Source organism: Helianthus annuus, chromosome 15 (assembly GCF_002127325.2).
Source record: "Helianthus annuus cultivar XRQ/B chromosome 15, HanXRQr2.0-SUNRISE, whole genome shotgun sequence".
NCBI lineage: Eukaryota > Viridiplantae > Streptophyta > Magnoliopsida > Asterales > Asteraceae > Helianthus > Helianthus annuus.
Window position 1 is genome coordinate 174,917,081 of NC_035447.2, and position 14,259 is coordinate 174,931,339.

The following is a 14,259-nucleotide window of genomic DNA, read 5'->3' on the forward strand; positions in this document are numbered from 1 at the left end:
TATGGTTTCGAGTCGCAACCTTAGTCTCGACTAATCACGTTATGGTTGCGAGTCGCAACCTTAGTTTCGACTAATCACGTTATGGTTGCGAGTCGCAACCTTAGTTTCGACTAATCACGTTATGGTTGCGAGTCGCAACCTCATGGTTGCGAGTAGCAACCTCATGGTTGCGATAAATCACGTTATGGTTGCGAGTCGCAACCTTATGGTTGCGAGTAGCAACCTCATGGTTGCGAGTAGCAACCTCATGGTTGCGAGTAGCAACCTCATGGTTGCGAGTAGCAACCTCATGGTTGCGAGTAGCAACCTCCTTAACAGCTGTTTTGTGATAATAACTGAAAACTCAAAATTTAAGGGATTGTGGGATAATGTTTCCTGTTTTAATGCTGATCTAAACTTATCAAAATATTTCGAAAATAATAACTGATTATCTTTTAACAGTTTTCGAAATTTTAATAGATAAAATAAAGATCAAAACAGGAAAAACACCCACTAATCTAAATTATATTCCAAATCTTAGGGAATTTTCAAGTTTTCTTAGAACATTATGATGAACCCTAACAAAAATAAGAACACAATCTGGAAATCCGAAACCTGATTTTAATGGTTTTGTAAGGGATTTCGTGATAATAAGTTTAATCTTTATAATTTCGAGTCGGTTTATCAATTAACAGTTTCCGAAAACAGGGATTTCGGTCACAAACAACCCGAAAACAGTTTTTGATTTTTAAGGCTTAAAAAACTTCCGTTTTCCAGATTTTGATCCAAGAATAATGGATACGAAAACAGAACTGGTTTATCAACATATGCTCTGATACCACATGTTGGATCAGTTCTGTTTAAATGTAATGGAAAATATGAATAATACCTGTTACAGCAGACAGGCCAGCAGAGAATCCAGTCAGAGATGCAGCCATTGAGTTCGACATGATTGTCAGGATGATCTGGTTCCTCCTTAGGGTGTAAGTTATGATGGTGATGAAAACCGAAGTAGGGTAATTTTAGTTCACTTTTAAACAGCTTAAGTTTTGAGATTTCGAGTCATGGTCTCGAGTCGCAACCTTAGTCTCGAGTCGCAACCTTAGTCTCGAGTTGTGCTGTTATGGTTTCGAGTCGCAACCTTAGTCTCGACTAATCACGTTATGGTTGCGAGTCGCAACCTTAGTTTCGACTAATCACGTTATGGTTGCGAGTCGCAACCTTAGTTTCGACTAATCACGTTATGGTTGCGAGTCGCAACCTCATGGTTGCGATAAATCACGTTATGGTTGCGAGTCGCAACCTTATGGTTGCGAGTAGCAACCTCATGGTTGCGAGTAGCAACCTCATGGTTGCGAGTAGCAACCTCATGGTTGCGAGTAGCAACCTCATGGTTGCGAGTAGCAACCTCCTTAACAGCTGTTTTGTGATAATAACTGAAAACTCGAAATTTAAGGGATTGTGGGATAATGTTTCCTGTTTTAATGCTGATCTAAACTTATCAAAATATTTCGAAAATAATAACTGATTATCTTTTAACAGTTTTCGAAATTTTAATAGATAAAATAAAGATCAAAACAGGAAAAACACCCACTAATCTAAATTATATTCCAAATCTTAGGGAATTTTCAAGTTTTCTTAGAACATTATGATGAACCCTAACAAAAATAAGAACACAATCTGGAAATCCGAAACCTGATTTTAATGGTTTTGTAAGGGATTTCGTGATAATAAGTTTAATCTTTATAATTTCGAGTCGGTTTATCAATTAACAGTTTCCGAAAACAGGGATTTCGGTCACAAACAACCCGAAAACAGTTTTTGATTTTTAAGGCTTAAAAAACTTCCGTTTTCCAGATTTTGATCCAAGAATAATGGATACGAAAACAGAACTGGTTTATCAACATATGCTCTGATACCACATGTTGGATCAGTTCTGTTTAAATGTAATGGAAAATATGAATAATACCTGTTACAGCAGACAGGCCAGCAGAGAATCCAGTCAGAGATGCAGCCATTGAGTTCGACATGATTGTCAGGATGATCTGGTTCCTCCTTAGGGTGTAAGTTATGATGGTGATGAAAACCGAAGTAGGGTAATTTCGGTTATGGGGAGAGAGCCGATTTGTTTGATGTTATGAGGGTTGTGATTGTGTAATGTGTGTAACCCTTTAACTCTCTAATAAGCCCCTTATTTATACACCCAAGAGGAAACCCAATTAGTTAATAAGGGTAATATGGTCCATCAACAATTACCAACTAATTATTAATAGGTTAATAAATATATTTTGATCTAATATAATATAAATGATTATATAGGCTACAAGATTAAATATTACATTTTATATATTTAATCTCACAGGTAATAGTATAGGTCATGCTGTTTTAACCAACAAAATTACTGTATCATGTGGAGACTATATCAACAAGCTTCTTTCATGTATTACCCTTTGACAACAACACAAATGCACATGCAATCACATCATGACATGATTATAATATACTCAAGTAAAAAAATGACTCATTTGAAACCACACCCTATAAGACATTTTAACAACCTATTGAATTGCTAAGAAAAACATTTCATGGAATGCAGAGAGATGTAACATCATAGTAACTAGTCAACTTTCTAGCACAGAAAAGTCAACCTTCTTAACTTTTCAAATATCAATAAAAATGTGAAAGACTTAATAATATTAAGACCATTTACAATATCTCAAAACACATGATCTAAGACCAATGGGTATGGGGTTCGGCACAGGGCCGTCCCCCCCCCCCTCCCCCTAGCCACGTCGCACACCGGCCCCCTTAGGGGCGTCGAGTCACTTCCGTCACAATTGTATTCACCCCACCACTATAAATTAAACCACTTTTCACCCCACTTTTTTACCAAAATGCTTCCACTTTTCTCCCATTTTTATAAAAAAACCTCTCACAACCTTAAAAAAATTATGGATCCCTACAACCCAAATAATCCCAACTCAAGTTCACACCCGTTTTTTTTTTTTTTTATTTTATTTAAATATAACTTTAGGTTGTTGTTTTTTTAGGTTTTATTTAAATGTAACTTTTTTATTTTTATTTACTTTGTTTTCATTAATTAATTAAATCAAATAAATAATAATAAAAAATGGAGGAGAAGCATCCACCACACCCTTGGATAGTCTCCAAGGAGAGGGTCATCCTCCTATGCTTACGTGGCGCTTATGTGGGAGGATAGCCCAATGGTCTAACTAGCTTGTGAAAACATTTACAATAAGTTTTTCTTACTTGATAACTTTAACATATGATACAATGTAACACACCTTAGGGGAAACTCACGTTTGACGTAACCATTGGATAAATCGTTTTATCTATTAAAATTCCATGTGGTTTGATGAAAGAAAAAGTGTTTACAATAACATTTGTTTTTGTTACATCCTCATTGTTGATTTATTATTTTGCAATTGCAAACACTTGTGTATACGTATCAAAATTCAAAACACATTTACGAATTAGCTACTTGTAGATTAGTTGGATACAATTCAATACAAGTACTAACTTTATGTCAAATGGTGATTCATTTAACTTATATTTGATTTCAAATTAACTATAATATAAATGTAGCATATGATATGATATGATTAGGGTTCTATTCAGAAAGGATGGCGGCGCAGTTTGTTGCTCATCTACCTGCTATTCTTATGTAATTCGAATGATAATTACATTTTTTAAAAAGACAATTAAATTACCAAAACCTATCTAAAATTTTATACTAATTGAATTTGTATCAATATATTATTTATCTCGAAAAATTCAAACCTTAGTTGAAGAAAACTTTAAAACATATACGATCGTATTAACAAATCATGTTAACTCACATATAAAGGCGTGATGTTCCCATATGTTGAAGAAAGCCAAAAAGCTCCTATACAATCAAGAGCCTGGATAATAGATGTATATACGAGAATCGTTGATTTTGGTGAACAAACAAGAAATTAAATATTTAGTCCAACACACATTTACATTTTTTTTATAATGTTTTCCTCCAGTGTAGCAAAAAAAAAAAAAAAAAAAAAAAAAAAAAAAAAACAATATCGGACAATATTATTTTTCTTTAGCTTCTCACACAAATAAATATAAAAATATTTGTTTAGCCTACCCCTTTGGTCCAAGTCAATATTTGTTGTTGTTTGTAGTATAACCCCCCCGTCCCCTTTCCCGAGTTTCGTTTCTCGCTCGCTTTAGGGTTTCATACAGATCTAAGAAGCATCGATCGATCGATCAGGAGTGAGAGAGAGATGGCCGGAAACGGAATGCACCAGTACCATCATCCCCATCCGCAGTGGGCAGCCTCTCCACAGTCTCCGATGTCACTGGGCGGTGGTGAGGAGGTGAGGACGATCTTCATTTCCGGTCTCCCGGAGGACGTGAAGGAGAGAGAGCTACAGAACTTGCTGAGATGGCTCCCCGGCTACGAAGCTTCGCAGGTGAACTTCAAAGGCGAAGTCCCTATGGGTTTCGCTCTTTTCTCCGCTCCACATTTTGCTATTGCCGCTAGAGACGCTCTTCAGGATATGGTTTTTGATGCTGAATCCAAGTCCGTCCTCCACACCGAAATGGCCAAGAAAAATCTCTTTGTCAAACGAGGTAACTTTCCTCCTTGCTTTTCATCCCTTCTCATAGAATCATCAAGCAAGCAAGCAAGCAAGGAGATCTATATCTCAACAGCTGGCTCTTTCACACTATAAATACCATCACTTTATTACTACAATCTTCTCATTTTCCTTACTCATAGCCTGATGATGGACTAGTTATACATAATATCCCATGGTTTACTTTTGAGAGGTTTTCCCCATTTTTAAATACAACTCTAAAGTCCTATACATATAATTACATCCAGATAGATACTACTTATAGGACAAGTAACTTATTCACGGTGCTGAATAAAAATCCTATCTAATACTCCCTCCCTGATAATTACAATCATTAGCTTGCTTCGGGCTTATCAAATCCAACCCTTATAAGCTATCTTCCTCCCTTGCCCACCCTACAATACACTCCACCTCAACTCTTATTTGTATTCATTTTACCTGTTTCCAAATCTATCAGCATGGTGTCTATGATCTAACCCTTGTTTAGTACTAATGTGCTTGCTGATGCCGATCACATGGGTCATGTTTTAGACTAGTTTTCTGTCGTTTTATATGCAAGGGAATGCATACCATAAACATGCTTGGTAGACCCACACATGCCTAGCGCCTACATGTCGCTCGCTTGGGATCTTCTAATGCATACATAAATGTGCTAGTGTATGTATGTTGTCCATATTTAAACTTTGTAATCTAAAAGTATAATGATGTCACCTTTATTTGTTTTCTCATAATTGTGAAACATTATCTTCCAAATCATATTCAGTTAGCTTTGTGAATTTTTGATAGAGGATGTATCAGCCACTTGCTTGTATTTGTTACAAGCTGTGTGCATGTTATAGTGCTGACTTAACATCCCCTTCTCCCTTGGGAGATGTCTGTGTTCTTTGTACCCTGTAGGTCATTTAATTCTAGTTCTACACAATGAAAGTTTTATAGTGTGCTAGTTCGAATACTTTCATCCCCAATTCTAAAAGAACACCTGGTTTGCATAGTATAACATTACAAATGTTAAATAAGCTAATAGTCTTTTTTGCAAAATTATTACTACTTTAAAAATGAGCTATAGTGTGTCAGTTATGAAATAATAAAAGCCGGTATTCGATCTGAAACGGGCAGGGAAGGAAAGTAGCTCATTTGGTGTGGGGGCGTTTTGTTTATTGGGGTTGAAAAGTGGTATTCTTTTTTCAGCCCATTAAGCAATTTGCTCTGTTCTTGAGTTGTATAGGACTATAGATAATGTATTTGTCATATAACATGGTTGTGCGGACCTTTACTGAAGTTCTTTCGATCTGCAGGAATTGTAGCTGATCCAAATTCTTTTGATCCAAGTAAACGAATGCGAACAGGGGGAGACTATACAAACACTGGTTTCTCAAGTCCATCTCCTTTTCATCCCCCACCTGCACCTGTTTGGGGTCCACATGGGTTAGTTCATGCTGCCCCCAAGCTGATTTTGTACTTGGCTGTTATATGAAATAATGTTTTCATACTTTGCGTCAGATATATGGCCCCACCACCGCCACCATATGACCCTTATGGAGGCTATCCTGTTTCCCAAGTACCAATGGCTCCTCCTCCTGCGCTACCTGCCGCTCCTCTACCTGCACCTAGCAGTTATATGCCAGTCCAGGTGATAGTTTTATGCAATTCTTGATATTGTTAAACGATAGCATGTTATTAGCTATGGGAGTTTTTTTTTTTTTTTTTTATTCTTCTGCTGTTTTTGTTTATTTCATTACATGCGTCTGCAAATCATTAGTTGTTCCAGTCTTTCATCATATTGATTAACTTTTTCTTTTTTGGATGTTTATTATGGAGTGTTATTGAAATCTTTTTGATAGTTGCTTCCTTTTGTGATTATATCCGTTTCTTATTGTGTAGTATTGGTTCTTTTTTTGTGTGTGATGGCATTCAAGTTGCTATGATAAGTGACATTATAGATCAGAATTGTGTTTATTTTGTCCCTAGTATTTGGTCTTAATGTTTAGTTTGCAAAGGGTTACCTGGGGTACAGAAGTGTGTTTTTATTTTAAGGTTCAGTTGCATCTGTCATGTGCAATGGTATGCATCCTGTTCTTGCACTAAGAGTATTGCTGCTGGCTTGTTTTCTTCATTTGTTGTGTGCATTTTTCCGCACTTCAACATATTCAACAGTTTTTCTCACTAAGTTCTCTTTCAGAACTTGCAGTGCTTATTTTATGTGTTATTTTGATTTTAGAACACGAAAGATAATCCTCCTTGCAATACTTTGTTTATTGGAAATCTTGGGGAAAATATAAACGAAGAAGAGCTAAGAGGGCTTTTCAGTATGTAAGAAGTTTCCCTTTTAACAGTTAAAAGAAGGCCTTGCATTCGTTTGTTTAGTCTGGTTTTATTTCTCTGAACGTTTCCTCTTTTGCAGGCAACCTGGTTTTAAGCAAATGAAGGTCTTGCGGCAGGAACGGCACACTGTTTGCTTTATTGAGTTTGAGGTTAGATTTTGCTAGTTTATGGATCTATTTTGAAGAAGCTTTTTGTAGTTATTCTTGTGCTACACTTATATCCACAGGATGTGAATAGTGCAACAAACGTGCACCATAGCTTGCAGGGTGCTGTTATCCCTAGTTCTGGTTCTGTTGGCATGCGGATACAATATCCTTTATACATTTTGGTTCCTTTTTATGAATCTTTTCGTCTGTATATAGACCTTCATTTCCTGTTGTATTAATTGGATCTCACATGTATATGTGATTGAGATTTGCCTTGTTTCAGATGCATTTTCTTTAACCTCAGAAAACATATTCAAAGAACCCGTTTGGGAAAAGGAAGGACGGCGGCTACCCTGGGTCAAACGGGTCACCAGCAGCTATTACTTACCAGTAGCTGGAAGGGGATGTACTCTGTTCTCTATGCTCTGATAAAAGAAGAACATACTAATAGTGTTCATAGCATGCATCCATTATATCTTAAGTCAGAGGAATGCATTAGCATCACTTGCATGTAATTGAGGAGAGTTGGTTCGTGTGAGCATATAACTTAGTCATAGGCATTAAGCATCTTTTCAGAATGCTATGTTGACTTATTCATGGTGGATATGATTATGCTGCTGCTGCATCAGTTTGTAGTCTTATTTGCTTTTGTTAATTAGATCTTTCTTTTCCATCCATCGCATTGCTCTTTTGTAGCCTGTGTTGTGTGCATAAAAAATTAGAGATGATGAAGGGTGTCATTTATGTCATTGAAAATTGAGCATCCCATGCATGAGTTTAGGTTGCATGAAATATATTACAAGGCCATAATTTGGTCTGTAGCTGAGCTAATTGCGAAGCTGACAATGGCAATCCGACATTCAGGCATGCATCACAGAACTTGCGTTTGTGTTTTCGGAAGGATCAACAGGGTTAACTGGTTTCAGTTTCAGGTAATATTATCTGTTACGTGAGCAGGTAAGTTTCTTGTGAGGCATTGTGATGTCTGAATTGGTGCAAGGTTCCATGGTATTATAATCTATGATGGTTTGTTTATTTTGTCTTAGAAACAAATAGTACTGCTACTTCTCTTTGGTGTCAGCATAGCATACAGCGGAGCACGCCTGTGTTTCTTTCTAGTAGTTTGAAGTTTCAACTACAAAATTAAAGTTTGATATTATTTTAAAATGGATGGGCTTGTGGATTTGATGGTGACCAAAAGGGAGGGATGCTGTACTTTTCTTCCTTCCACACTAGCTAGACATTTTTGTAACACAAGTGCAAGAAAAATGATGAGCGTAGGCAAGGACGGTCTGCAAAAACATACAACGATAAATTCAAGTGTGTCGGTGATTTGTATTGTATAGTTTGGATGTATTTTGCTTCGCGTAGCATAGCATAGCATGTGGACTCGAAATACTCGTGCAAATTGTAAAAAGAGAATTGAAAGCATGGTTGTGAAACAATGTCACTGAATTGGAAGTAGGATGATACTAAACAATGAGCTTTACTTAAGATAAAACACATGTAAGTTGTAACATGATAAATTGTTTTGTTTATTTATTTAGTTGAGATATAAAAAGCAATGTCTTTTCCGGTTTATAAAACACATTTAAGCTGCAACATGATGATGGCTTGTTTTATTTATTTGTATAAAAAATAAAAAAGCAATATCTTTTCCAGTTTACATTTACATTTATGCAAGAAGCAGCAGTTAGGATAATGTGAATGGAATATCTGAATGGGGGTTGGGGCGGTCCATTCATACTCAAAAGTCAAAGGCCAATCACTCATTTTAACCATACATGACATCTCTTTTATTTTATATTTGTATAGGCTAAATGTCACGTAGTTTTATGACAAATCAGACGGTACCTTTTTTTACAATGTAGTTTCATTTTACCCTATCGACCTTTGGCAAAAGAAAGATATCACTATAAAAACTTTTGGTTTAGCGGTAGCTCCGTGACTTTGTGAATGAAAAAGCTATAGTTTTTTTTTGAAAGGCGAAAAAGCTATAGTTCGTCTTAGACAACTTTTATTTCGGGTAAAAGTTGTCTAAGACGAACTATAGCTTTTTCGGGTTGAGTTAGGGGGTTTTTCCTGTGTGAGTTTGCTCCTAGAAGAGTGGGCTGGATCACCATGTTCTTTTTCTTTGAAAGAAAGAAAATGATGATCTATTTGTCAAGATAATCCCGGATATGATACTAAAAAATACAATACAAGATTATGTTTATTTATTGAAAAGTAAACTACCATTTTGGTCCCTGAGATTTGGCCAGTTTTGCTACTTTAGTCCAAATTTCAAACCTTTTGCCATTTTGGTTCCTGTGGTTTAGTTTTTTTGCCATTTTGGTGCAAATTTCAAATTTGGCCAGATTCCCCAACTTAAAACCTTCTATTTTGTCTTTATTCTCAAGGGCATTTTAGTCATTTTGAAATTATTATAACACATTTTTAATTAAAACAATACAAATAAAAGCACCCCATGTCTTCATCTTCCCCAAAAGCAGAAGACCACCACAGCCACCTCCTCTCTCTTCTCACCACCGCCACCGCCACCTCCTCTCTCTTATCACCACCGCCACCTCCTCTCCCTTCTCACCACCGACATCATCAACACCCACCCATCAACACTTGATAAAAATAAAAACGAAAATATGAAAAAGAAGAGGCTCAGATCTGTTAATAATAATCAAAACAAAGAGGAACCAACCGCCATGGTTGCAAATATCGCGTGACGGAGCTAGTTCCGGCAACGGTTTCAAGCACCACCACCACTTCCACCTCCTCCCTCTTCTCACCACCGCCACCTCATCCCCCTTCTCACTACCGCCATCATCAACACCCACCCATCATCGTCATCGCCTCTGAAAAGCATAACTCCGTACTATCACCAATAGAACCATCCTCACCACCAATCTTAATCCCATTCTCTTCAAAACCACCCCCAACATCCACACTTGACCCAATTTCACCATAAAACCCTAATCCAAACCCTAATTCTTCTGCACCTAAGCACCTACACTACCGTTCCGCCGCCACCTGACCACCGCTGCTGCTAGATTCTTTCTGGGTTGCAGGAAAGACGGCTCCGCCGTCTATCGTCGTCGCCGCGGCGGCGAGGGGTTGGCTCCCCCTTCTCCCACCGCTCTTGCTCTCTCTTTGTCAATCTCTTTCTCTCTACTCGTCTATCTCTTATTCGATCTCCCAACCGACACCACCCACCACAGTTGTATGGTGGTTGTTGGGTGTAACACCTCGAAAATTTACGACCAATAATGCATTGACACGTGTCATAGACTTCCGATATGTGAAAACATACTTTAGAGGGACTAAAGTTGACAAACAGTGAAAACTATGGAACGTAAGGGTCCAAAGTGTCAACAATGGATAAATAGACTCTACAATAACCCTACATGGTGTTTATAACCCTAAACGGATAGATCATGGATCATACAAAGCGGAAAATGCACGAAAGTGAGGAATTACAAACTACAGGGACTAAAAGTGTCAACATGTTGAATTTATACCTCTGAGTGATCTTTTGGCAGCCCCGAAGCTTTGTAATGCTAGAATATACTCACTAGAATATGTGGTAAAAATTTCATGAGGTTTCGTTATCGTATGAGAAAGTTATGGCCAAAACCGTACTTGAAGGGTTAAAAGCGTCAACGTCGAATTTCATGACTTTTCGGGCGAGCGCAAAGTTAACCGAGGACATTACCATGTTGGTAAATGTTCCAAGGTTCTTAAAAACCAAGTTTGAGGGTCTTAGGGTCAAAATAAGTGGCCAAAACCTCGTAACTAAAGAACAGGGACTAAACTGCAACTTTTAAACAATTTTTGGGGATCTGCAGACTCCAGGCGGCCCGCCTGGAGCCTCTTATGCGGGCCGCGAACCAGGTACAGCGACAGGAACTTCAGGACAGCTGCCAGTTGATCGAAATTTGAGTTGGTTACAGCTTTTATTCACCTCCCAAACCCTCCAATCGAATTACATGCAGCATGGGACACCTGTGGCACTCTCATAACCTCTGAATCACCATAAAATCAGATCAAAAGCTTCACAATTGAGTTCTTGAGTTAGAAAACAAGAACACTTGAAACTTCAAAAATTCACAAGGCAACTTCTGGAGCTTCCTGGACGACAAGGCACCTTCATAGTGGTAACTAAGCTTCATTAGGACTCTTGTAAGCATTCATAACCTTCTCTAATTCGTTCTAGCTTTGATTATTAGCCGAAAGTCAATCCGTCATAGTTATAGTTTGACTTTTCGATTAAACGAAAATGGCTCAGTCATTTCTCAAATTGAAAGTACCTACAAGTTGGTATTTATGTGGGAAACAAACCCTCAAAAGGGTATTTACTGATTCCCACTCTAAGCATGATTATTGTCGAGTCAAAGTTGTTCTTAAAAAGTCAACAGAACTTGTTTTTGCAAAATCTAGCATAAATAGTAATATAGATGAAATGCAATCAGTTTGATCATCAAAAATAACTTTATAATGAATGTAAGAATATGTTTTATCATGATCAACTCGACAATTTTTAGTATAAACCCGGATTGGAACCGAAAGTCCTATAAAATGACTTTTTCTTTGACTCTCGATTCGGATCCGTGCATGCATGTTTGAGATCTGCATTAGAGCTTATTTTGGATCATTTTTATTTATGTGCAACTCTCTGGAATTTTACAACTTGAGTCCATGCTTAACCGATTCATATGCATGTTTCCGATTATGCTTAAAGTTGACTATTTTGCCCTTTTTGTTATAAAACGTGATTTTTGGAAAAATGAAAGAGTAGAAACCTTTATTACTGATTTATAAACTTGCACCGAAAATTTGATGGCCGATATCGTAAAACTATAGCTTTATGTTAAATAAACGGCGCATTTAGCGTATAACCTATTTAAGGCCTCTTTTTGATATAAAACTTTTTACCCACTGATGATATATAATACTTTGGGATTTTTGAAGATTTTTATTTAATTTTTGGCTGATTGTATCATAGGTCTCTAAGTTGATTCGGTTAATACCGGTTTTGACCTTTTAAGCCATAAAATGGGTTTTGTGCATCCTTTTGACCCCAAACCTTTTTCTACTGATTTTATTTGTTAAATAAATTATTTTGAGCATTCTGGAAATATAAAAATCTCAGCTTTCTTTTGGAAACCCGGAAACGGCTCTAAATCGCCTTTCTAAGCGTTTTTAACGCATAGTATGCGTTATACCCATATTAAACATATAAGGATTATACCTACTGATGTATTTAGCATATTTTTATAAAATAACAGTAAGTATAAGTTTTTGAACTCATATTTCCAGTTTTGACATTTTTAGCCCTTGTGAAATTACCAAAATACCCCTAAGGTGCATAGTTTGGTTTTAAATGATAAGTTTTGTATATGGGTCATACCCTACTGTTATAATATGTCAAATTAAGTATGTTTACTGTATAAATCCGACCTGTAACTCAGATTTCCAATTTAACTCTTTTATAATCTTTTAAATGACCAAAATGCCCTTATAAGGCATAAATTGAGTTTAAATTTATTTGGGGCATAATAGAACATAACTGGCTGATATTATATCATATTTAAAGCATATTATCTCAGGGAACTTGCATATGACTCTTTTGGCTACCCGTAACGCTCTTTTAGCGCTCGGTTCAGTTTATGTAACTAGTTTGCATAAATTGACCGAAACGGGTCAAACGTTATCATTTTTGTCTCAAAATCCAGAATGTATTTAGTATACCCATATTATACAAGTATTCAAACTTGTCGGGTCTAAATCACATTCTACCCGGTCTTCGCTTAATCGTGCGCTTGAACCGTATCGTCCTTAAAACTAACCGGTCAAGCTTAGGCTTAAATAAAAGACCCGTTAGGAATCTAATAGGTTATTATAAACCTTTGTTCCAGAATAGGAGGCCCGGTAAAAGCTACCCTCACTTGCCAATTGTGATTCATACTTACTAAGGTAAATACTTTTAACTTATTTTCCCTATACGGGCTTAGGTTACGGTATATAGAATACCGCTTGATCGAGCGTACAAATCTTACACCCTTGGGTGTTCAATTGAATAATTTGATCGGCTCGTTTAAACAGTCTTGTTTTACTTTAAGCCTTTGGGGGGTTAATGACCATGTCCCGGATATCCTTGGCATCATCTTACGGGATGGCCACGACCAGAGCACGAGGTGTAGGCGTACACCTGTCAGTGTATAACTCTTTAATGTGGTGTGTCTATTGATCTTTAACCCGGACAAGATCCGGGCTACTGAACGCACAAGTAACATGTAATTCGTTCACAAGATTATATTGCATAATTATCCCAAGTTATAAAAATATTTTATGCCTTGTGCATTTAAATCAATTTTCAATCATTTTCAAAATGAGTCAGTTAATTTGTATTTACCAGTGTAAACTGACGTATTTTCCCAAAAGGTTAAGTGCAGGTACTACACGTACTAGGCTGGCTGTCTTCTAGAGCGTCCACAATAAGTCTCGCAAGCTTGGACGACAATAAAACTGTTGAACAATATCATATTTTATTTTGATCCGCCTGTGGATCCGTTTCAACTACTAGTGATATTTAATATTACATTTATTAAAGTTGAAAAGAATCTATCTTTGCTTCCGCTGTGCATTATTATATTGTGTTGTTTGTCTATGATGATGCCAACTACGTCACCATACCCCCACCGGGCCCACCGGTGACACGTGGAAATTCGGGGTGTGACAGGTTGGTACAGAGCCAACTCTGAGTGAATTAAAGACTAGCCTTCTGTGTTTAATCTCAGTTACACAATTGCACATTCCTCGATTCTCGAGTCTAGACAAAGAACTTAGGAAATATTCAAAATTTATTTTATTTTCTAACCTTGTCTTATATATTTTGTTGTGCCACTTGTTTGATTTGACAGGTTCAAAATGCCGCCACGTGTAAGAGGAAGGGGACGAGGAGCATTCGCAACCTCACATGATCATGAAGCAGGGCCTTCGCATAGGCGAACCCCTTCAGGACCCCAAAACACTGATGCCCGAAACCTTTGGAGATCGTTCGCTGAACCCGCCAGGCACTCAGCATCACTGAGTACCTCACCTTCCATTCCCCACTCTTTTGGGCCTCATTCAGAAAATGAGCCCCACAACTCCCATCAATCCTACATTCCTCTCCACCAATCACC

The 14,259-nt window shown here is 37.3% G+C and overlaps 1 protein-coding gene across 1 annotated transcript; it reads left to right on the top strand.

Annotated features, from left to right (window-relative positions):
* Positions 1–4,123: 4,123 nt before the first annotated feature.
* On the top strand, positions 4,124–7,758 carry LOC110913083 (cell wall integrity protein scw1). Its single transcript, XM_022157950.2, has 7 exons — positions 4,124–4,608; positions 5,909–6,038; positions 6,114–6,243; positions 6,832–6,923; positions 7,015–7,084; positions 7,162–7,244; positions 7,391–7,758. Exons 1-7 carry the CDS (start codon positions 4,260–4,262, stop codon positions 7,473–7,475), a joined length of 939 nt encoding a protein of 312 aa, XP_022013642.1. The 5' UTR covers positions 4,124–4,259; the 3' UTR covers positions 7,476–7,758.
* The last annotated feature ends 6,501 nt before the right edge of the window (positions 7,759–14,259 follow it).

What these genes read in the sequence shown, in the direction of transcription:
- LOC110913083 (XM_022157950.2), top strand. Translation starts at nt 4,260, where the DNA reads ATGGCCGGAAACGGAATGCACCAGTACCATCATCCCCATCCGCAGTGG. An exon ending in CCTGTTTGGGGTCCACATGG is followed by an intron (nt 6,039 to 6,113) that starts GTTAGTTCATGC and finishes ACTTTGCGTCAG; the next exon opens with ATATATGGCCCCACCACCGC. An exon ending in CTAAGAGGGCTTTTCAGTAT is followed by an intron (nt 6,924 to 7,014) that starts GTAAGAAGTTTC and finishes CCTCTTTTGCAG; the next exon opens with GCAACCTGGTTTTAAGCAAA.